Source organism: Electrophorus electricus, chromosome 10, assembly GCF_013358815.1.
Source record: "Electrophorus electricus isolate fEleEle1 chromosome 10, fEleEle1.pri, whole genome shotgun sequence".
NCBI lineage: Eukaryota > Metazoa > Chordata > Actinopteri > Gymnotiformes > Gymnotidae > Electrophorus > Electrophorus electricus.
Window position 1 is genome coordinate 21,074,342 of NC_049544.1, and position 24,242 is coordinate 21,098,583.

The 24,242-nt window shown below is 51.8% G+C and overlaps 1 protein-coding gene across 3 annotated transcripts in view; it reads left to right on the plus strand.

Moving 5' to 3' along the window:
- The window catches only part of cdkal1 (CDK5 regulatory subunit associated protein 1-like 1), a 208,665-nt gene that overhangs the window by 73,872 nt on the left and 110,551 nt on the right, over nucleotides 1-24,242 (plus strand). For all 3 annotated transcript variants that reach the window (XM_035530936.1, XM_035530937.1, XM_035530938.1), the window contains exon 8: nucleotides 9,347-9,450. In XM_035530936.1, coding sequence (XP_035386829.1) covers nucleotides 9,347-9,450 — 104 coding nt within the window. The remainder of the gene's footprint in view (nucleotides 1-9,346; nucleotides 9,451-24,242) is intronic.

A 24,242-nucleotide genomic window follows, 5' to 3' on the forward strand; every position in this document is an offset into this window, starting at 1 on the left:
TGACACAGTGGAGCAGACGGTTAGACAGCGTGCTTCCCAGGGGCTTAATCTGAGTTCAGAGACATCACGTGTGTTTGTTCTACAGTATGCAAAGTTGCCCCAAAGCAAACTTCTCTTTGCTAAACGAATGTTTAAAATACACACACACACACACACACACACACACACACACACACACACAGAGGCTGTAAACACTGGTTCTATCGAGGACGTTAACAACATAAACTAGATGAGTATCTTATAGTCATCTCTCGCTCGCTCGCCATGACTGAAACACGCCATCACTTCACCTTGCCAATGCTGTCCACCCCTGTCCTGGCGTTTCTATGGAGATGCAGCCGGGGCCATTACTTGGGTGCATGGGATTAGACATCCAGACCGTCCACTCCAGCCAATAATTAACACTTAGGTAACCGCGACATCACCCGTAGTGTTTAGGCGCCGTGGAGACAGAAGAGGTCTTTGTGCACTGATGAAACTGTACCTGGGACAACCCTCTCTAACACAACCCCCTCTCATAGTGTGTTGGTGGACTTGGTGTGTAGTCTTGGTGTCTGGTTAAACGCGACCTTAGTTTTCTCTCCGCTTACGTGTGAATTCTGAGCGTTGTTGATTTCGTCTGTAGTTGTTAGAGCTGTGACGTACGTTAATTGAAGGAGCACCTCAACCACGACGACCAACATGGCGACCGACCCATCCGATTGGGGATCAGCGGTCATGATTTCATCTGCACAGTGTCGGTTTTGTTTAGTTGGAGAGATTATCATCTGTTTTGAGATTATGTATTTCTGTGCTGAGTGCTTGTATTTTTACATTTTGTAAATAAATGCTTTTGTTTATCCTTTGTGTCATGGTTGCTGCTGTGTCATCAGTAATAACACTGGCATCAGGAGCCGCAAATAAAACGCAAAACCAGCAGCTATGCCAGTAAGAGTAGAAGCTGCGTCTGACGTGGCTAGGCTGGGGCGCCAGTGGTACCATGAGGTGAGGCGTGGTAGTGGTGTTCTCGCTTGTCTTTCTTCCCGTTGGCCCGTGTTTTGCAGCGGTTCCGGTCAGCTGCCTGCGTTGCCGGCCCGGCGAGAAACCGACGTCTGTTGTCGGTTCCCAGAGCGGCTGGCAGCTTCCCTTCTTCCTGTGTGTTTGTTATTCCCTCATTGCTGATGACAGGGCTGTTGGACTTCACCGTGGCCGTTGGGGGATGAGCGGGGGAGGGGTGTTCCTCTCCCCCTACCCTTGAGAGCCTCCCCAAGCAAAGGTCAGGCGAGCGTGTCGCCGGAGGGCGAATCCTCCGTGACCTTCTCCCTACCCAGACGGCAGGGCTGCGTGATGGGCACGCGCTCATGCGCCGAGGCGGTTGTAATCGCCCCGCAGGGGGCGCTGTCTCTCCGGCAGCGCCGAACGGCATCTGCTGGCAAATCTCAGCCGTCAAGCAGAGATACTACTGCAGATGGCCTATACAGAGACGGGAAAAATAAATAAAGCGGTACTTTTTGTGAAGGTTTTATCGTCCTCACGTGGCCGAAATCCAAGTAGGTGCTTCTACCATATGATCCTCCCCATGTTTTGGTTCATAGAGCAGAAACAACACGAGGAAAATAAATAAAGGACGTGTAAACTGCCCACTGAAGGTCACGCGGTGATGAAGGACCAGTCCAAGGAGTCGGTTCGTTCTGTAAACGAAACGAATCGCCAGCCGTGGGGGTTGGCCTCGTCCTCCAGACCCTGCTACATCTAACCATGCCTGGGGTGTGTGTGTGTGTGTGTGTGTGTGTGTACATGTCTGATCAGGTGTTTAATGCCGACACAACGGTGCTGTGCAGTGGTGCTTACGGAGCAATCTGCACGTAATGCTTTCTCGTTTGCAGGTGTGAGCTCAGCTTGTAGTTTGGGCTGGTGTTTCATCCTCTCACATTCGGGTCATTTATTTATGCTGTTTTTGTATCGCAATAATTTGAAAAAATTCTGTAATTTGTTTATTTTGTTAAGGCGTCAGAAGTGACGTGCAGACGGCAGATTGTCGTGCTGCGGCCGTCGGTTCCCACTAGCCTAGCTGGACTTCCACGGAGCCACGGGAAATTTAGATCCCATTAGATCTGAAAGTGTTTGAGGTGTGTGTGCGTGTGTGTTGGACTCTAACCTAGCCGACACAGGCTAATCCACCCCTCCTCTGCTGTAACCCGGGTGACGGCCTCTCTGGTCTTCAGAGAGCTGCCCTGCTAGGCGACCGCGGCCTGATGATGTAGAGGCCTGTCAGGCTGCAGGCGGCGGCCGGCCCCGGTGCGCTGACCCGCCTCTTCGCCGCTCACACGCTTCGTCTGTGCGCACCTGCAAGGGCCGACTGACCCAGTTTGGCCGGCTCCGACCCGAGCTACCGTTTGAGGTGCCGCGTTAAGGAGATCGGAGTTCTCCTGCCCCCTCTTATTTCACGTCTGTCCAGCCTGGCTTGGCTGTTGCACATAGGCGGTAGATGAGCTCCATCGGAATAAACGGCTCCGCACACTTTGGTGGAATTCCTTTGGGATAATGTTGTTGGTAGTCTGGTAGTTAAGTTAATGTCTTGAGGTAACTGTTTGTGCACTACATGTGATTGTTTCCTCTTTTTGTCCTGACGTCAGTGAAGGTCGAGAGAATGGGGTGACGGGGGGACGTGGCATGGGGGCATTAGGGGAGGGGTTTTCCCATCGCTTCCAATGCAGTACGTTGGGCTCTGTGCGGGAATTCCCAGGACTGCGTACGAGCTTTGGCTCGGCGCAGGCAGCCAGAACAGGGCCTTTTGCAAGACGCCGAGTGGACCGCATTCCTGGTGGTTTCCCGGGGGTCTGTTGGTTTGTTTATTTCCCTCATTGCTTTTCCCTTCCGGATGTACGAGGGAGCAGAGGTCATGCAAATTCACCCCTGACAAGCTCCTCCGGTCCGCCCTAAAGAATGGAGCCCCGGGATTCTGCTTCTTGACCCCAGCAGGTTTTGTGGGCAGCTGGAATTAACGTGGAAGAGCAAGAGCCGGCGCGTGCCGCCACCGCCGGTCATCAAACTGAACGCATGCTGGAAAAAAACAACTCTGCGCCAAACCGACCGCGGGCTTCTGAGAGGGCGTGTTCCCGCCGCTAACCATGAGCCGGACTCAGCGGGGCTCCCAGGCGAGGCTCCGGAGACACTGGCCCAGCAAACCAAATCCTGGTCTCCTCCACTTTCTAAATGAACGGTAATCTTGCTGACCATTTTGCCGTTTTTCTGACTTGAAATATTCTTATTGGGCGGACTTCAATAACGGTCCCGGCCGTTATGTTCTATCTTTGGCCTTCGTACGTCAAAATCCTGAACACTGCAGCAGGCTCGAGTGGGAGCTGGAATTCTCCCAGTGGTCGTCTGCTGGTGCTGCACTATTACGCCATGTTCTATCCCCCCACGCCCCCACCCCACGAGCTCCTCGTGCCGGCCGTTTATTCCTGAGCCTCCTTCCTCCGGCTTGCAGACTCCAGTCAGGGTTGTTGAGTTCTCTCCCGCGTGCGACTCTGGTGGCCACCTGCTGGATACGAAGACCCACAGCACAGTAAAGCGCTACTGTAATGGAGGGTCGGCCTACTGTACCACCCAGTAGCTCTACTGTAACCCCCAGTTGTTCTACTAAATAAATTTTTTTTTAAATCACTCTAGTTTCGAAACAGAGGTCCAGGTCCAGACAATCAACACTCCACCCCGGGATTTGATTCCTACCGCCTGGCTTCGCCGATGAGCTCGGGCCAGAACGTATAAAGATCCAGTCGAACCAGCCAGTGATGGAGGGGCCGTGGTACTTCAGCAACTGAGCTGTCGCACACCCTGGGTTTGAAGTTGGCAGCGGAGCGGAGTCTGAAGTAGTGGGCAGTCGCACTGGTCCTGGGTGGCTTCACATGAGTAATGTGGGAGTTTGCCAGCGGTGGCAGTCGAACTGGGATGGGTTAAGAAGCCCAGAGTTACCCGGTGTGCTCTGATGATGCGTAATTTGATGATGTGCGACTGCTTGTCGATAAGCCAAGCTGACATTGACTTTGCCATAGCAACAGGCCACCCAGTGATTGCCTCAGCAACAGTTGCATTGCCATCCTGAGGCTGTACACTGATTAAAGCTTCCCAAAGCATCAGTAACGACTTCAGAAGGTGTGTGTGTGTGTGTGTGTGTGTGGAGTGTTCTGGTGTCTATAGGATGTTTGTGTTTGTGCGTCTGTAGGGTGTGTGTATGTGTCTATAGGGTTTCGGTGTGTGTGGTGCCCAGTGACTGCTGGAAGGGCGTTGGTCGCCCTTGTCTGTGTGTCTTCTTTAGGCGTGAATGGGGCCCTTTGGCTCTTTATGCTGCGGTCACAGATCTGGAGAAGCTGAAGTCCAGCCAGCGGTCTCTCTCGGGAGACCCAGATGGCACCTCTGGGCTCTGGCTGGGTTCCTTCCAGGGTTCACATTCCAGCCTCGCCTAGCGTGCCTGTCCCTGGAAACACCACCTCCCGAGCTGGGATTATTCTCTTGCCACTTGGTCCTCTACCCTGCGCCGAAATTCCACTCGGAGAACCTGTTTTGAGGTTGAGCTGATTGAGGCAGATGTGTTGTTTTTTTTTTTTTGTTTTTTTTTTTATGAAGTGGGTCATGAGTTTGTGGATTAAGGGCAGGAAGGAGGGTGTGTCCAGGATACCCCGAGGGTCCTGATTGGCAGGAGGCCAGGCCCAACCACAAGAGCCACGCTGTTTGATTCTGTCGGGTGGGAGGGGCTGTACTCTGAACGAGAGTAAAGTACGTCGTGCGTCCGTGTGTGTGTGTGTGTGACTGTGATGGAGATGGACATTTTGACAGATCTAAACATGTTAAAACAGGCGTTTGAGCAGAACAAATGATTTTTGACTTGCCACTGGGCTTCATGTGGTGTTGAACATCACATTGGTATTCATTAGATAAATCAGTGAAGTGGTACTGTGTGTGTGTGTGTGTGTGTGCGTGTGCGCGCACACGCGTGCGATTCTGTGCATGCATGTGGGCTGTGTTTGTCCGCGTTCATGCTGGGTGATTTATATACCTGGCTGCTTTTATCAGGTGAACAGTTGGAGATCTTGTGGAAACAAATACCCCTTACTTGCCTTCTGGCTGCATATCAGAGTGGTGTTCATGTCAACCCCGCGCACACAGACACACACACACACTTTTTTAACCCGGCGTTGTTCATGTTTTCATTTTGGGTTGCGGGGATCACGCAGCTCATTGTAAGCGGACCGTCTTATAACGTCTTAAGCGTTCGCTGTTCTTCTGTGGGGTGTAAAAATCGTACCCTCATTCCACTGGTGCGGTCGCTCATAAACCGGGCCTAGAACCTAACAAAGCGCTCTGGTTTTTCCAGGTCGACAGAGTCGTGCTATGTCCTGTATCTGTAGACGGCAGAGACTCTGGTTTAAGCACAGCTAACCGCTCAATAGCAAAGCAAAGGCCGAGCAGAGCCTGGAGGGCTCGCTTTAGAAGCACGGCGCTGTCCTCGTCAGGAACGTTTAAAGAGAAGTGAAAAGCATGTGTGCACGTTGCAATTTACGTTTCCCTGGCCATCCCAGCGCGGGATTTTCCAAGCCAATGCGCGGGTTTGGAGCGCTGTCTTGTTAATGGTCGCCTGTGCCAATTCGGAGGGATTGCCACGAATGTATTAAAAAGAACACCAGTTGCGACCTATAAAATGTGCCACGGTTTTCCAGAGGGCTCGATGACTTGTGAAAGACTGAACATATCTGAGTGACGCACAGGCTGGTGTTGAGTGTCTCTGATTAATGCACAGGCTGGTCTGTGGTGTGAGTGTCTGATTAACGCACAGGCTGGTGTGCGGTGGTGAGTGTCTCTGATTAACGCACAGGTTGGTGTGTGGTGGTGAGTGTATCTGAGTAACGCAAAGGCTGGTGTGTGGTGGTGAGTGTCTCTGATTAACGCACAGGCTGGTGGTGAGTGTCTCTGATTAACGCACAGGCTGGTGGTGAGTGTCTCTGATTAACGCACAGGCTGGTGGTGAGTGTCTCTGATTAACGCACAGGCTGGTGGTGAGTGTCTCTGATTAACGCACAGGCTGGTGGTGAGTGTCTCTGATTAACGCACAGGCTGGTGGTGAGTGTCTCTGATTAACGCACAGGCTGGTGGTGAGTGTCTCTGATTAACACACAGGCTGGTGTGTGGTGGTGAGTGTCTCTGATTAACGCACAGGCTGGTGTGTGGTGGTGAGTGTATCTGATTAACGCACAGGCTGGTGGTGAGTGTCTCTAACGCACAGGCTGGTGTGTGGTGGTGATTGTCTCTGATTAACGCACAGGCTGGTGTGTGGTGGTGAGTGTCTCTGAGTAACGCACAGGTTGGTGTGTGGTGGTGAGTGTATCTGATTAACGCACAGGCTGGTGGTGAGTGTCTCTAACGCACAGGCTGGTGTGTGGTGGTGATTGTCTCTGATTAACGCACAGGCTGGTGTGTGGTGGTGAGTGTCTCTGAGTAACGCACAGGTTGGTGTGTGGTGGTGAGTGTCTCTGAGTAACGCACAGGTTGGTGTGTGGTGGTGAGTGTCTCTGAGTAACGCACAGGTTGGTGTGTGGTGGTGAGTGTCTCTGAGTAACGCACAGGCTGGTCTGTGGTGGTGAGTGTCTCTAATTAACTCACAGGTTGGTGTGTGGTGGTGAGTGTATCTGATTAACACACAGGCTGGTGATGAGTGTCTCTGATTAACGCACAGGCTGGTGTGTGGTGGTGAGTGTCTCTGAGTAACGCACAGGTTGGTGTGTGGTGGTGAGTGTCTCTGAGTAACGCACAGGCTGGTGTGTGGTGGTGAGTGTTTCTGAGTAACGCACAGGCTGGTGTGTGGTGGTGAGTGTCTCTGAGTAACGCACAGGCTGGTGTGTGGTGGTGAGTGTCTCTGAGTAACGCACAGGCTGGTGTGTGGTGGTGTGTCTCCGTTTTCCGTCCGTCATCACAGCCACCTACAAATGGCTACAAAAAGCCACAGACAGCTACAGACAGCATTTTTGTGGCGTGCGTGTGCGTGTTCTCCTCTGTCTCCCCGTGTTTGTGTTTGCGCGAGCGCGAGCGACACCGATGAGGGTTGTCTGGGGCCTTTGTTTACAGTCCTGTCACTGTGGTAACCCTGACTCATCAGAGTCACGCGTGCCCTCAGGAAACTGGGCCTGTTGTTTACCTGCTGCTGCAGACACTCCACTCCTCCCTCACGCGCCGTTGTCCCGGCTCTGTCCAGGCCACCATCCTTGCGTTTCCCCCCCTCCAGGTGCGATGGAAAAGCGAACAAACAAGTAAACGGATGAGGCGGAACGGAATCAACCGCGGCACTGGGGCAGGCGGACTTTTTTTTTTTTTTTTAATTGTTTTTAATGACCTCTTCCTGGAAAACCCTGCCTACATCGCTTGCTCAGCACCTCCGCTCCGAGGGCGGAGCTTGTGGGGGTGGGGGTGGGGGTCGTTTTCATACCTCCTCCTCTGTAATTAATGACGGGTGAAAAAGCACAGCTTGCAAATATAGTAATTAGCTGAGAAATTAGCAGCTGCAGGTGTCTGCACGACCTGAGACGACCTCGCACCGAGAGCACGGTTGTCGTAGATGGGGTATGCGGCGGACGTGCACGTGTGCCTCTCGGCCCGAGTTTGTTCCGGCGTAGCTCGCCGCTCCCTGGCGAAGGTGTCCGGGTCACCAGGAGGACGGCCGTGCCGGCCTGGTTACGTCTGGATCAGGAGCAGATGGGACGTTCTGGACCATGGCGCCCGTTTCCCGCAGACGTCTGGGTTCACGTGTCTCACTGCTGGGAGTCACTGCGCAGGACGTGGTGTTGCGGTGTCCTCCAGGGAGGCCACCGCCCAGGATGTCCTGCTGGAGTCCTTGGTAACTCAGCACGTGTGAACTCAGAAATACATCCCGCCCTAAACTCTTCCCCTGGGCCAGTAATGCCCCCGCCATGACATCACACAGAAGCTTGTAAACAGAGAGGTCACCGCACAGGATGGAGATGACATAACGTGGCCCTTTTACCCAGTGGGGTCTATGATGAGCTTGATTTACTTTGCTATTGCAGCCCCCTGTGCTTGAGTGTGTGTGTGCGTGCGTGCATGCGTGCGTGTGTGTGTGTGCCGTGTCGGAGAGGTCCCCCATCTGGCCCAGACGCATGTCCCACCCTTCGTCTTTTAATGCCGGCTTTAATTTGGAGGGCTGTGAGATAAATGATCCCCCGCTAAAAACGCGTCCTGCCTCAGAAACGAGGCGTCCGGAAGGCGCAGGGCACTGTGACCCGTGCTGGCACTGGCTGGGCTTCGTGAACACGAGCCACTGTGCCAGACAGCTCCCACTTTTGGACCCGAGCAGAACCGTTCAAACCGTAACATCGTAGTTAGTCTGCCTGAATGGGTTCTAATTGTTCTCTGTGGGGGAGAGTGCTTCTCTCTCTCACACACACACACACACACACACACGCACGCACGCGCACACGTCCACACTGGCCCTGTAATATTTCTGCAGAGATGATTCCAGTTTGGAGGCCTGGGAAGTCGTGCCAGTTGTCTCTGGAGCGCAGTTGTCCTTGTCTGACCGTTTGTGTGAGGTATTTCGGGTGCGCTTCTCCTGACTGGAGAGCGCCAGCTGCTATGCTCTTGCTTGTTGTCTGGGATTGAGATCTTCTGGATGGGGGTCTTACCCGTGCTGGCAACGATGACGAGGCGGAGACTACGTCTCCCAGCATGCCCGGCTCCTGGTCCCTCTTTTGTTGCCCAGACGACCCCACCTGTCCCTGGCATGTACCCGGAGCTAAATCCGTCTGTCTGTGCCTGTCTCGTCCTACCTGCCTGTCTGTCTCTGTTCGTTCTGTTCACTTGTATGCTGGAATGCGGTGTCACTGGTATGACTGGGAATGTGCTGGTGTGCGGTGTCACTGGTATGACTGGGAATGTGCTGGTGTGCGATGTCACTGGTATAACTGGGAATGTGCTGGTGTGCGGTGTCACTGATATGACTGGGAATGTGCTGTTGTACAGTGTTACTGATATGACTGGGAATGTGCTGTTGTACAGTGTCACTGGTACGACTGGGAATGTGCCGGTGTACGGTGTCACTGGAATAACTGGGAATGTCCTGGTGTGCAGTATCATTGCTATGACTGGAAACACACATGTAGTACCAAATGAGAACCAAGTCAGAGTGTTGGTGAGCTGTACAGGAGAGAGCATCGATCTCTGCCCGTAGCCACTAAGACTATTTTAAGCTCCGTTTGTAAATGGTTTTCAGTGTTTATTCTGTTGATAAGCTAACATGCCTGCGCACGTTGTCTCCCTCCCTCCCTCTCTCTCTCTCTCTCTCTCTCTCCTCTGCCAGCTGTTTGAATGCTTGTACATACTGCAAGACGAAGCACGCCCGGGGGAGCTTGGCCAGCTACAGTGTAGTGGAGCTGGTGGAGAGAGCCAGACAGTCCTTCCAGGGTGAGTCTCAGAGGCCCAGGCACTGGGTCACACTGCTATGTTTGTCTCCATCAGCTTCTCTGGAAAAGGGCCCTGCTCGGGTGGGTGGGTGGATGTGCGGGTGGGTGGGGATTGGAAGGGTTGTGTGATCAAACCTTTTGCATAGTCGTACTGGATATCAGACGTTGGGCAGAGACCAATCAAGTTAGCCTTTCAGTCACTCCGTCCAATAATGCTGCGCTGACCTCGCTGCGTGTTTGTGTGATACGGCTGATCCTCCCGGTGGGCTGATCCTCACGGTGGGCTGATCGTTTGGACTGGTCTGATCCTTTTCTGTTTAGCAGGTCTCCCATGTTTAGGCTCTCCCTAGTGCCTCTTTGGTTTGGGATTGGTGTGTGTTTATGACTTGGTCTATTAGGCTATTAGGTCACACACACACACACACACACACACACACACACACACACACACACACACACACCCACACACCCACACCCACCCCGCTAAGCTCTAAATATAGTGTCCCAGCTCTGGTAGCAGACTAAAGCTCCTGTATTTTTGGACAATTAAGGGCGATTACCAGCTGTTCACCAGCACCCAGGTGAACCCGCAAGCGAGCATCTCCGAATACACACTTGTGCACACACACACACACACCTGGCCCACATAAATCTTCAGTCGCTACGTAGTTGTGCGTGTGTGCGCTAAAGCTAAATCCCACTATTACCAAAAGGGGATTTGCATTCGAAAAGGACATGACATAAAGCTACGCTACCAGAATCCCACCATCATCACCGTCATCATGTTCAATTCCATAGTGGTGACTCATTGCAACAGGTTCCCTGTCACCTGCGTGGAGAACAGCAGGGCTCCAATCCGGGCTCGGCGCACTTCTCTCAGAGGAGCGCCGTACAGCAGCGGGCCTGACAGAGATGATCTGTACGGGAATCGCACCCGGAACCATGAGAGCGCCGCATGATTTTGGAAGTGTGTGAAGGAGTCTGTGTGTGTGTGTTTCCCCCCCCCATGGTTCCTGAGCTGGATTCCTTTCCACTTGTGCGAGACCTTGCCGGGGTTTTGCGCTTTCGCACAAACAGAGGAGTGGGTTTGTTTGTTCATTTTGTGCCTTGTTTACCCCGCCCGTTGCCACAAGATCCAGCCTGAGCTCTGAGGAGAGAGGAGGTGATGGGGTGGAGGGTTTGGGGGTCTGGGCATGTTGTCCCCTGGAGATGGCGATCTTGCCCGTTCATTCCCAGAGCCTGAAGTGCTGCTCACACTCATTGCTCTGTTAGGAGCTGTCAGGAGCTGTCCCTCAGGGTAAGCCAGCCAGCTCAACTGGGGTTTAATGACTCCACTACAGACTGTTGTGAACACACACACACACACACACACACACACACACACACACACAAACTCTGCGGACACTGCTGTTTTGGTTTGTTGCGTGCCATGGCCTACTGCACCCTGATGTGTCTACAGAACCCTGGATATGGGTTTTATTTTAAACACGCGCACACACTCTCTCTCTTTCTCTCTCACGACCTTTGCCCCAGCTGGGCTATAAACCCAAACAAACATAAACCCAAGTCAGATGAGACGAATGCAGCAGCCGCCAATGTAAAGTCAGACCTGTGTGTGTGTGTGTGTGTGTGTGTGTGTGTGTGTGTGTGTGTGTGTGTGTGTGTGTGTGTGTGTGTGTGTGTGTGTGTGTGTGTGTGTGTGTGTGTGTGTGTGTGTGATGGTTATAACATTGTTAATTCATGCTGTCCCCAGGTCTCATGCGTTTAAGTGCCCTATGGTGCACCCCTCACTGGGTAATTAAGTCATGTCAGCCATGCTCCTACCCAGGCCCGTAATCATGCACGGATCCGTCCACTACGCCGTTTCACCAGGTCGTGACCTCCGTGCCGTCTCACCTCCCAGCCGCTGACCATTGCCCGGGTCATCGCCGCTACCGTTGCTCAGAGATTCATACTTTACGGTGGTCGCTGGATGTGGTTGGCATGCGCCATTACAGTCTCCCAGGGTACGTCAGCGGAGCGCCCCGAGTTACTGCTCTCTGAACCTTCTACTGCTGTGTGAACTTTAGAGCATGACGAGCGCAACGTTGGCACAGTGAAGCGAGGCTCCCTGGCTGGCGGCCCGGCCCCAGGTCAGCCGTACCCTGAGCTTGAGTGTGCCCTGCCCCTGAAATTCGCCCCTGGTGAGTTGTTGACTGGCGAGAAACGTGACCTTTCCTCCCTCCCGTGAAACTCGACCTGGACTTCTCTCCCACGAGCCCCCTGGCTGTTTCACTCAGCAAAGCGCGGCTCTTGCTCTGTTTGATTTTATTTTTATCCACCTCCTTTGCTCCTGGTTCATCCCTGGCTGGAAATTGCCAACCGTTTATCTGTGAAATGATGACACAACTGCACGGAAGCTTGCCAACGAGCTGTAACGGCGACAGGGCGGTCCATGCTAGCACATTAACCACGCACGTGCCAACTGTTAGCCTGCTAACTGTTAGCACACGAACCGCCCACGTGCTAACCGCTCACCAGGCTAACTGTTAGCACGCCGGCCGTTAGCAGTGACGGTGTTTTTAACGGTCTGAGTGGGCGTGGCCCATCAAAGCAGTAGCGTGGTTATTAGTTATTTAGCCGACCTCGCGATGAACTGTAGCTGTGTAGAGTCTCGGTGTGTTAAGTTCAGGGTGACTAAAGGCTGAATCATTCCCTGGGTTTAAAAAAAAAGGTTTTTGAAAAGGAAGATTTAATCAGGAACTGGGTAATACGACAAGGTAACAAGGTACCTTGGAAAAAAATATGTACTAAGATCAAAAATCTGCTTTGAAGTTAAATAAAAAAAAAGTTAAATAAAATAGACATTTCAGACATTTGCTTTGAAATAAAAATATGTTCCGTATATTTCAGCACATATTTGTGTTGTACGTATTTGTTTGTCTGCAGTGGAATGCTACGGATCTGCTCGTGAAGGTGTTTTGCTCCTGCACTGAAATATTTAAAATTCTTTTTTTTTTTTTTTTTTTTGTGCTCCCGTATTCTGGATTTGCAAGGTTGTGGAGTTTAGGTTTAATTTACAGAATCATATTAGGAAGTGTTTATTCTGCGTGCACACTTGCATGCACCAACGGTACACCTGTGATGACTTGAATTTCACAAGGCAATAACGGCATTTTCACATCCTACTGTAGCTGCGTAGTGTGCGTTTCTGGGAGTCTAACCCTGGACTTTGCATTATTGTGGGAAGCTGTTCAAATGACCGCCTCCCCCCACGCCCAAACCCCTCCCCACTCCAGTGTGGCGGTTGCCGTAGCAGTTCTCCATTTCCTTCTGTGACTCTGCACTTACTGAATTTGATTTGGCTTCTGCTTTCTTCTGGGACGAGAAGCTGGCTTTGTGAGGAATTGGCAGGCTCAGGTTTGGCTCTGTGCAAATTTGTGTGTGTGTGTGTGTGTGTGTGTGTGTGTGTGTGTGTGTGTGTTTTGCTGGTCAGAGCTGTACTGTGTTGCCCCTGGGCCTGATCTTGCTGTGGTTCATAGCCCTGTACTGCTGTTGTGACCTTAGCAGGCAGTCCAGCCAAGTTCAGCTGGGGTAAACACTCATGTAATGCGCGCACACACACACACACACACACACACACACACACACACACACACACACACACACACACACACACACACACACACAGACACACAGGCCCTGCGGTCAGGTCAGTGTTTATCCATTACTGTGAGCCAGGCCGTTTCAGGGTTCTTAGCTCTAAATGAGTGTCACATGGTAGAGGGTCACATGATGCTTTAGCAGGCCAGATCTTCCCCAGCTCAACTAATGCATGTCAGCCTCAATCATCCACACTATGGCAAAGACTTCCAGATGTGCGCGCACACACCACCGTAGACACATACCAAAACACTCTAAGAGTAACACACACACAGTGCACTGAGACAACACAGACATGCCTAACACTCAGATTAAACAAAACACAGACATGCCTCACATATGCTATCCAGCTAAATATGGACCATTCTCATTCTCACACACAGCCACACCCACACCCAGGGCAAGAACAGTGTTCTGGTTTGGTTCAGGTCACCCGTGCGCATACAGACTAGCCGTCCCGTTTGTCCCGTTGTATTCCACGTGGAGACCTCCCCCGGGATCCTCAGGTGCTCTTCCCTCAGCTCCGCCCCCAGCTCCGCCTCCCACCGTCACCCTGGCCCCGCCCTCTGCTGTCCGCATGCGGTAATGATGCAGCAATTGATACAAGCTTGCTTGGGGGAGCCCTGGAAGATGGGCACAGTATGGCCTGGAGGGAGACCAGCGCAGAGAGAGACCAGTACCATGTAATCCCAGAGATTCACTATGGTTAGCATCAGTTACATAGTGAGACATTAACAACCCCCTGGTCTCCCTCTCTCTGTGTCTCTCTGTCTCACATCACTTGTCTCATCACGTCCATGTCGGAGTTAATTTGAGGCTCCGTTGTGTAGACAGGGGCTTGGCCGAGGCTAGCCAGTGTGCCAGTGGAAGCATGTTGAGGGAGAGACATCTCTGACTGTTGAAGGGAGTAACCCCAGCTCGTGCTAAACTGAGCACGGTTTACTAACACTGCTGGGTGTTTAACACTGTGCAGCTCAGGCCCTGTCTGTTAAAATGTCCATGCTTTGCTTTAGCTCCCCTGTGTGTGTGTGTGTGTGTGTGTGTCCAACACTGCTGTGTGTTTAACACTGTGCAGCTCAGGCCCTGGCTGTTAAAATGTTCAAGCATTGCTTTAGCCTTTATTGGTGTGTGTGTGTGTGTGTGTGTGTGTGTGTGTGTGTATTGGGGTGTGTGTGTGTGTGTGTGTGTGAGAGAGAGAGATAACACAGCAGGGTCAAGGTCGCTGCTGTGCTGCTTGATTAGGTGGCAGACAGCCCCTCTGCTGTGATTAGACTTACAGGGCTCAGCTGAAGTCTGATAACACTCCTCTTCCACAGCACAAACACACTGGTGTGTGAGTTTGTGTATGCGTGCGTGCCTGCGTGTGCGTGTGTGTGCGTGCGTGCGTGTGTGTGCGTGCGTGCGTGTGTGTGCGTGTGTGCGTGTGTGTGTGTGTGTGTGTGCGCGTGTGTGTGTGCGCGTGTGTGTGCGCGTGTGTGTGTGCGCGTGTGTGTGTGCGCGTGTGCGTGTGCGTGTGTGTGTGCGTGTGCGTGTGCGTGTGCGCGTGTGCGTGTGCGCGTGTGCGTGTGTGCGTGTGCGTGCGTGCCTGCGTGTGCGTGTGCGTGTGCGTGCGTGTGCGTGCGTGCGTGCGTGTGTGTGTGTGTGTGTGTGTGTGTCTGCGTGCGTGCGTGTGTGCAAGCATGCACGTGTGTGTCTGGCATAAACACACCATATATGGTGTGTTTTGCTTGGCTGATGTCAGTCTGCTGACAAGTGCAGGAGTTGGAGGGGAAGACAGTGGTTTAGACATAAACAACAAACCTGAACTCAGGAAATTAGACGGTAGATGAGACGAGGACCAGACGAGCATGCCATTTACATTCCCACTGTTATAGCTCTGTGTGTGTGTGTATGTACGAATACCAGCTGAAATTCATCAAGATCCCCTTTTTTCTGTTCAGTATTATTAACACCTGCCATACCTTGTGAGGAGAGCATCAAGAACGTGTGTGTGTGTGTGCGTGCGCGCACCTTTTCCATTGCATATATACATCGATTTGTAAGGACTGTTTCTGTGTGCTTCTCGTCCAAGAAGGGGTCTGAGGAAGCTCTTCCGCGGAGCACTCTCGGCCGAGGAGGGGTGTGTGAGTGAGATACAGACTGCTAGAATGCAGGCTCTCTCGAACACTGCACTTCCAACCTCTGCGCGGTCACCAGGAATTGATCCACCCAGGAGTCCGACTTATCGGAGGGAGTTGGGAACGTTGCCGCAAGGCGTTCCCTTAGCAGGAGGAGGAGGAGGGTGAGAGGAAGGAAAACCTCACCCCTTTAACCTTAAAGGTGGCGTGACCAGCTGCAACACAACAAAGTCCAATACTGAAGTACATGGCCCACAGAGTTGCTCTCTGTTAGCACCGTCTCTCACACACACACACAGACGAGGCTGAGTCAGCAGTGTTCTGCTTGGTGATACTTTGTGCTTGAGAACTCATTGATCAATAATAATGAGGGAGCTGATGGCAACTGAACCGTGAGCCCTCGCGCAGGTTGTTGAGGAGGAACTCTGAATCTGTATTGCCTCTACTGTGGTTAGGGTTAGGGTTTAGGGGGTAGGGTTTAAGGCTTAGGTTTTAGGGTAAGGGTTTGGGTTATGGTTATCTCTCCTGTGGTTACATTTAGGGCATAGGGTCAGGGTTTAGGGCTACCCTCTCCTGGGGTTAGGGGTTAGGGGTTATTGTTAGGATTAACCTCTCCTGGGGTTAGGGGTTAGGAGTTATTGTTAGGATTAACCTCTCCTGGGGTTAGGGGTTAGGGGTTATTGTTAGGATTAACCTCTCCTGGGGTTAGGGGTTAGGGGTTATTGTTAGGATTAACCTCTCCTGGGGTTAGGGGTTAGGAGTTATTGTTAGGATTAACCTCTCCTGGGGTTAGGGGTTAAGGGTTATTGTTAGGATTAACCTCTCCTGGGGTTAGGGTTAGGGGTTATTGTTAGGATTAACCACTCCTGCCGTTAGGGGTTAGGGGTTATTGTTGGGATTAATCTCTCCTGGGGTTAGGGTTAGGGGTTATTGTTAGGATTAACCTCTCCTGGGGTTAGGGGTTATTGTTAGGATTAACCACTCCTGGGGTTAGGGGTTATTGTTAGGATCAACATCTCCTGAGGTTAGGGTCCGGGGTTATTGTTAGGATTAACCACTCCTGGGGTTAGGGGTTATTGTTAGGATCAACATCTCCTGAGGTTAGGGTCCGGGGTTATTGTTAGGATTAACCTCTCCTGGGGTTAGCGGTTAGGGGTTATTGTTAGGATTAACCTCTCCTGGGGTTAGGGTTAGGGGTTATTGTTAGGATTAACCACTCCTGCCGTTAGGGGTTAGGGGTTATTGTTAGGATTAACCTCTCCTGGGGTTAGAGTTAGGGGTTATTGTTAGGATTAACCACTCCTGCTATTAGGGGTTAGGGGTTATTGTGAGGATTAACCTCTCCTGGGATTAGAGTTAGGGGTTATTGTTAGGATTAACCTCTCCTGGGGTTAGAGTTAGGGGTTATTGTTAGGATTAACCACTTCTGCCATTAGGGGTTATTATTAGGATTAACCTCTCCTGGGGTTAGGTGTTAGGGGTTATTGTTAGGATTGAAGCCCTCTGTCCTAGATGCCCCTTTCTTTGGAAAGCCACACTGAAGTGTTGACTCTCTGTCATATGTTAGGTGTGTGTGTGCATGGATGTAGGGACGGGTGTGTGTTCCAGCTCCTAACCCCAACCGTGACCCTGCTGGGTCCTTTGCAACGGTGCAGGGGACGTGCAGCATGGAGGCGTACGCTCGCGAGGTGCTCCGGCAAACCCCCCCGCAGCGGAAAGCGGAATCGCCCGGAATCGCCCTATTGATCCCGTCGCCGCTGGTCATTTTAGACGCATCCACGGAACAGGTCTACGACGAGAGATTGCGCGGATCCGGATCAATTCCAGAATGAATAACGACCGTGCCGGCCACTGAAGTGCGATGTGAAAAACGTTCCTGCATTCTCACGTCATCCATTTGTGTGTGTGTGTGTGTGTGTGTGTGTGTGTGTGTGTGTGTGGGTGGGTTGATAGTTAACTGTGAGGACTTCCAGAGTGGGACTGAGTTGCTGGGGCCTTCGACAGGGCACATTCCAGAGCCTGCTCTCTTCTGGGGGCCCCAGATAGACTACGACATATTATGTGAGTGTGCCTGTGTGTTTGTGAAGGAGGGCATAATGTGTGTGTGTGTGTGTGTGTGTGTGTGTGTGTGTGTGTGTGTGTGTGTGAGAAAGTAAGGGACATATTGATGATGATGGCCATGGAGAGAAGATTGTCAGTCCATCAGTGGAAGATTATAAGTCAGTTGATGGAGACACACACACACACACACACACACACACACACACACACACAGATGTGCAGTCTGGTCTGTGCAGACAGGGGGCGCCACAGAGGTGGACAGAGCCCAGTCTGGAGCCGGGTGCTGTCCTCCACAGTACTCGTCATTCATGTCTGCCTGTGCGTGCGTGTGTCGGTGTGGGTGGGCGTGCGTGTGTAAGTGTGCGTGTGCGTGCTTTCCTTCTTTCTTACTCGTCTTACTTTTTTTCTTTCTTTTCTGTCTTTTTTTTTACACCTCTCTCTCTTTCTCTCACTCTGTTTCTTAGTGTCACAAACTGAATTTGGCAGTGGCTCCAAATGAGAGGTGTGATGCTGAAACAGCACATTTCTCTCACAGACACACACACACACACACACACACACACACACACACGCACGTTTCCTCTGTGCACCTGCCCTCATTCTCAATCCCCCGTTGCCCTCCTGCTGCCTTTGGCCCCACCCATTGGCCAGTGGGCTGATGTCACCACACGTGGCGTCCAATCAGCAGCGCCCCTGGCATAGCTGTGGAGTGCGGCTGGGTCCTACCAGCCCAGAGCTGGATGCTGGGCTCCTGTTGAATACGAGGTCCTTGGCTTCACAATAGGTGTGTGTGTGTGTGTGTGTGTGTGTGTGTGTGTGTGTGTGTGTGTGTGTGTGTGTGTGTGTGTGTGTGTGTGTGTGTGTGTGTGTGTGTGTGTGTGTGTGTGTGTGGTCGCGAGTGCTTAAGCAGAGAGATGTTTAGGTAACTCCAACCATGCCAGGTGCAGTCTGCCAAGCCCGCAGACCATCTGCTGTGGCCTCGCGCACACACACACACACACACTTTCTCTAATATATGCGCACACTCTCACTCACTCTCCCACATACTCTCTCTCTCTCTGACACACAGTCTCTCTCTTTCTCTCTGAGACACAGATGCACACGCATGTGCGCGCGCGTGCGAACACACACACACACACACACACCCAGATGGTGGCTTCCTGTCCCTGCCCCCCGTGAGGTGAGGTGTCATGTCTGTACTTGTCTCTAAAGACACTCATTTGTCCTCTTTATAGGACCATCTAGCTTATAACTGCATTATCACACTGGCCATCTAGCAAATTACAGTCTCTCCCTCTCTTTCCCTCTCTCTTTGTGTGTGTGTTTCTCTGACGCCACAGAATCACGCTTCCTGTTCTCCATCTCAAGCTTCTGACATATTGTTAAGGTCAGAGGTCATGTGGCAGTGTGCAAAATCGTGACTCGTCACAGGCAGCGTGGGGCTAAACAAGTGTGTTTTTGTTATGGGCCGAAGGAGCTGCATACGCGCGTGCGTGTGTGTGTGTGTGTGTGTGTGTGTGTGTGTGTGTGTGTGTGTGTGTGTGTGTGTGTGAGTGTACACACGTGTCTGCTCTGCTGCCGCTTCGCAAGCGGTTCCGAGCAGGACCCCGGCGCCGAGCTCCTTCGGTAACTTGCGCTCCTTGACCTCTGACCCCACCAGGAGGCCTGTAATCCCACGGACACACGTCTGCAGACGTTAGCCGTTTCACAAGAGCCTCTGATTCATTGGGATGGCTGCATGATGAATTTTTTGGAGGTGTGGAGGGAAAAAGAGTGGTGAGGGAGTCTCTCTCTCTCTCTCTCTCTCTCTCTCTCTCTCTCTCTCTCTCTCTCTCTCTCTCTCTCTCTCTCTCCTCTGGCGTGGGGGAGGGGAAAACTTCCTTCACTTGTCAGTAGGTGGCACCAGTGCTTCAGAATGTCTTCCTCACAGAGCTGGAGCGCTCTCTCTCTCTCTCTCTCTCTCTCTCTCTCTCTCTCCTACTCTAGTGGAGTATTGGTGTCTCTGGTCTGCTCTCCACTATCACTTTGGGCAGAGCTTTGCTTCTTACTTTCACATGGGCACACTCTACTCACACGCTCTCTCACACGCTTACCCTGCTTTGTGTGGGTGTGTATGTGTGTGTGTGTTTGTCAAGGAGAAGGTGTGGTTTACACCCTGAAGTTACCATGTTCCTGCATTTCAGAGGAAGAAAAGAGACGTGTGTAATTGGGCCACACACACACAGGCACACGTGTGTGCACACGTGTAAGCGTTGACGCCGAGAGGATCTGTCCAACCATCTTAGTTTGGACAACTAAAAGAAGACACATCCATGATGTGAAGGAATACACATTTCCCTGTCTGCTATCCCTCCTCTTTCCCTCTCATCTCGAGCGTATGGACTAGCGGTGCTGGTTCTGCTCATGTTCTGGTGACTCTGAGAATGAGCTCAAACCGTTTCCTGGCCTGTCGATGCCAACGTACCTGCTGTGCAATCAGTATAAATACACTGTTCAATTAGTGTCAGCAAAAACGTATTAGCAGCACCTTAGTTGTTTTTAAATGACGTGTGTGTGTGTGTGTGTGTGTGTGTGTGTGTGAGAGAGAAGGAGGTGGGGGTGAGGGGGTGTATTTTAGGCTGCTGGGAAATCCTGCTTGCTTGTTTACTTATCAAGTGTTTGTTTACATTTGGGTTGCTGGTGTTGTGTGTGTGTGTGGCATGTGGTGTCCATGCATGCGTGGGTTGGTGGGGGTCTGTGTTTTGACGGTGGGGTGTGTGTGTGTGTGTGTGTGTGTGCTGTTTGGCATGCCCACAAGAGACTCTGCAGACCCATGTGTTGCTGTGTGAAGAGGGGAGATAGACAGGTATGTCAGAGACAGACAGATGATACACACACACACACACACACACACACACACACACACACACACACACACACAGAGTGTAGTGTTCAAATTATTGATCTGAGTTTTTCCTGTAAGCTTTGGAAAACACTAGGGAATGAACACAGGGACAGTTAGCCCCCCCTCCACACACACACACACACACACACACACACACACACACACACACACACAAGGGCAGGTGTTGCTGGGTGTTATCTGAGAGGCAGTGGCTGAGCTGGGCTGCTGTTATCTGGGCTGTGTGTTCTTGCTCCAGTAGAGCTCCACCTCCATCACACAGCATCTTATCTCTCTCTCTCTCTCTCTGTCTCCCTCCTTTTCTCTCTCTCTCCATCTCCCTCTCCTCTTTCTCTCCTTATCCTTTCACTGTCTCATTCTCTCTGTTTCCTATTTACCACCTGTTGTCATTTGAATAGGCAATGAAGTACAGCTGACTTGTTTGTCCTGATACAGTAACAGTCACACAAACACACACACACACACACACACACACACACACATACTGCACCTCGCTCAGGTGAATTGGGGACATCTGTTTTCTTTCCTGTCTTCTCTACCTCATATGCCCTACACCCTACTTCCTCTATATGCCCTAGGCATACCCCGACCTGTTCTTACCCAACTACCACTAACATTTCCTCCCTAGGCCCTACACCCCGACCTGTTCTTACCCAACTACCACTAACATTTCCTCCCTAGGCCCTACACCCCGACCTGTTCTTACCCAACTACCACTAACATTTCCTCCCTAGGCCCTACACCCCGACCTGTTCTTACCCAACTACCACTAACATTTCCTCCCTAGGCCCTACACCCCGACCTGTTCTTACCCAACTACCACTAACATTTCCTCCCTAGGCCCTACACCCTGACCTGTTCTTACCCAACTACCACTAACATTTCCTCCCTAGGCCCTACACCCTGACCTGTTCTTACCCAACTACCACTAACATTTCCTCCCTAGGCCCTACACCCCGACCTGTTCTTACCCAACTACCACTAACATTTCCTCCCTAGGCCCTACACCCCGACCTGTTCTTACCCAACTACCACTGTGAAGGAGTCTGGAGGTCTGGAGCTTGTCCTTTGGCATGGAGGTGGGCGGGGTCTGGAGCCGGAAGCCCGCCTTGTGCTGTGGAGGTGGGCGGGTTCTGGCAGCCATTTGCTTTATTAGCATTCTACAAGAGCTCGTTAGCAGATCGGCTCGTTAAGAGCGCGAGCACAGCAGCGCGGTGCTTTATGTCCTCCGTGGCCTATTTTGAAGCCTTCCTTTTTTATTTCTGTCATTTTACAGTGAATTGTTAAAACGTGGGGGGGGGGTTATCGTGTCATTTTGCAGGCGTGACAGTGGTAGACATGGCAACGGGTGGGTTAGTCGTGGAGGGAGAGGCGCGAGCTGAGCGTGTGCACACGCCTCGTGCAAAAGCATGCTAATGAGATCCATAGTTAATGAGATGTAGACGCCGCAGTGCTTGAGAGTGAAAACACACGGCCGCTTTGAAGTGTGAGACGGGGAACGAGTCGAGAGGCGCGCGCGCACACAAAAATACATAGAGCTTCATTCATCTGGCCATGGGTTAATGAGAAACAGGCATGGGAAAAGTTGTTGCAGTATCATCTCTCTCTCTCTCTCTCTCTCTCTCTCTCTCTCTCTCTCTCTCTCTCACACACACATACACAGACACACACACACACACACACACACACACACCTCGGCGACCCCTACACCCTTGCCGTGATCACCGGTTCATAAATCTACCAGGCCTTGAGGATTCACACCCATGTGTCTGATTCTCACTGCTGCTCACTTCCCCATCACATGAAACGAGAGAGGAAGAGCGGGGACGAGTCAATGCCACAGAGAGATGAGAGAGTTGGAGAGGCGGAGAGAGGGATGAGGGAAAGATGATGATGATGATGATGATCATTATTATACTTTTAAAACTATACTTGTTTTACTGCAATACTGCTGTGGCAAAACTGAATGTGGTCATGCCATTAACACTTACTGAACACACACACACACTCAGAGGAGGGAGAGAGGGTGATGGACAGGGTGATGGAGAAAGAGAAGAATGGAGAGAGGGTGAAGGAGAGAAAATGTTGGATCACTGGTGAACAATTGTTCTCTAACCAAAGCTTTGGCAGCACAAATGCGCCCTAGTTATGCCAGTAGCGAGAGGAAGAGGGAGATGGATCAAGTCCAGTAGCACTTTGGCATCAGAGGATGGAGGGAAGAAGGTTAGGATGCAGACAGGAGGGTGATGGAGAGAGAGGTGGAGAGGGGGCGAGGGTGGGTGGGTGTGTGAAGGGGTCCGCAAAGACGCTGTGCCTGTTCCGTGAACATGGCAGCTGCTTTAATCTTCTGGTGTTGAGTGTTTATATCTTCTGGGACCCTACAGGAGCCTCACCCCTCGTATGGTGCGTGCGCACGCACGCACACACACACACACACACACACACACACACACACACTTCTCAGCCAATTCTTGCTTTAACCCTTGCACAACCCGTGCAGTAGACCTGAGAGAGTGACATCTGTGAGACAATGATGTCAAATGTTTGGGGAGGTCGGGGTCATTTCTCCATGCACGGACTCCTCTGCGCGCGCGCGCGCGCGCGTGTGTGTGTGTGTGTGTGTGTGTGTGTGTGTGTGTGTGTGTGTGTGTGTGTGTGTGTGTGCAAGCTGTGAGCTGGAGCACAGCCTGACGCACATGTGCACAGTAGACCACAAAACCTGCTTTTGCATGTTTGAAGGAAATGTATTAGTACATCCGAATGATCTTAGACCAGATTTAAAGCTTTTAAAGTGAACATGGGATTGTGTGTGTGTGTGTGTGTGTGTGTGTGTGTGTGTGTGTGTGTGTGTGTGTGTGTGTGTGTGTGTGTGTGTGTGTGTGTGTGCGAGAACGTGTATGCATGTTTGTGTGTATGAGGAGGAAAACCGTATGTTGCACACCATTTTGGGGCAACCATGTGCATTCATGTATATAACATGCATTATGCAGAAAGGGCTAGAATACTGCTCATTGGCTAGACAGCATCAGAGCGGAGCTTAGACCCTGTCCTCTCTCCTGTGGCTCAGGAGACTGGGCTAAGGAATCGTGAATCATGACCGACGCACCATGTCAGTGACTTGGGTCAGCCGCTGCGGTTACTGATGCTAAACGGTGAATCTCTTCCCCTGGAGCTTAAATGACTCCGAGGTTAAAAGTGCAGAACATCGAATGTTCAGGGGTGAGTCCCGTAGGAATCGCAGCCTTTTCGATGCTTAGACTCCACAAGTCATTTAGAATGTTAATGATGAACCGGGGTCGAGTGTATTCGAGTGTGGGGATGGTTTGGGCTCCAGTAGCTCACGCTGATGAAGGGCATTGTGGGTTGATCTGGGAGTGGCTGGAGGACTCTGGATTTAGCAAAGCAGGGTTGCAGCAGTGGAGGAACATGGCTTGGTGTTCCCTGAGCACATGCAGATTGCAGGCAGGAGGTGGTGACGCAGTTGGCAGTCACCCATCTGCTCCTGCAGCCGCAGCAGGTGAGCGTGACAGTTAGAAGGTGGTGGAAGTTTCTAGATGTGGTCACCAGCGTCTCACATGCGCTTCCTCTTTGGTGGTTTGCTGTGTTTCTCCGTCACCCTGCCAGAGATACGAGGACGACGTGGACGTGTCATAATCGAAGGGCCACATTCACCGTGAGCAGTCTCCATTCTGTCTCCAGTCGCTCTCCTGAGACATGACTGTGTCTGTTCTGTCTCCAGTCGCTCTCCTGAGACATGACTGTGTCTGTTCTGTCTCCAGTCGCTCTCCTGAGACATGACTGTGTCTGTTCTGTCTCCAGTCGCTCTCCTGAGACATGACTCTGTTCTGTCTCCAGTCGCTCTCCTGAGACATGACTGTGTCTGTTCTGTCTCCAGTCGCTCTCCTGAGACATGACTGTGTCTGTTCTGTCTCCAGTCGCTCTCCTGAGACATGATTGTCTGTTCTGTCTCCAGTCGCTCTCTTGAGACATGACTGTGTCCGTTCTGACTCCAGTTACTCTTCTGACATGCACAACTGTCTCAGTTCTGTCTCCAGGCTCTCCTGACACATG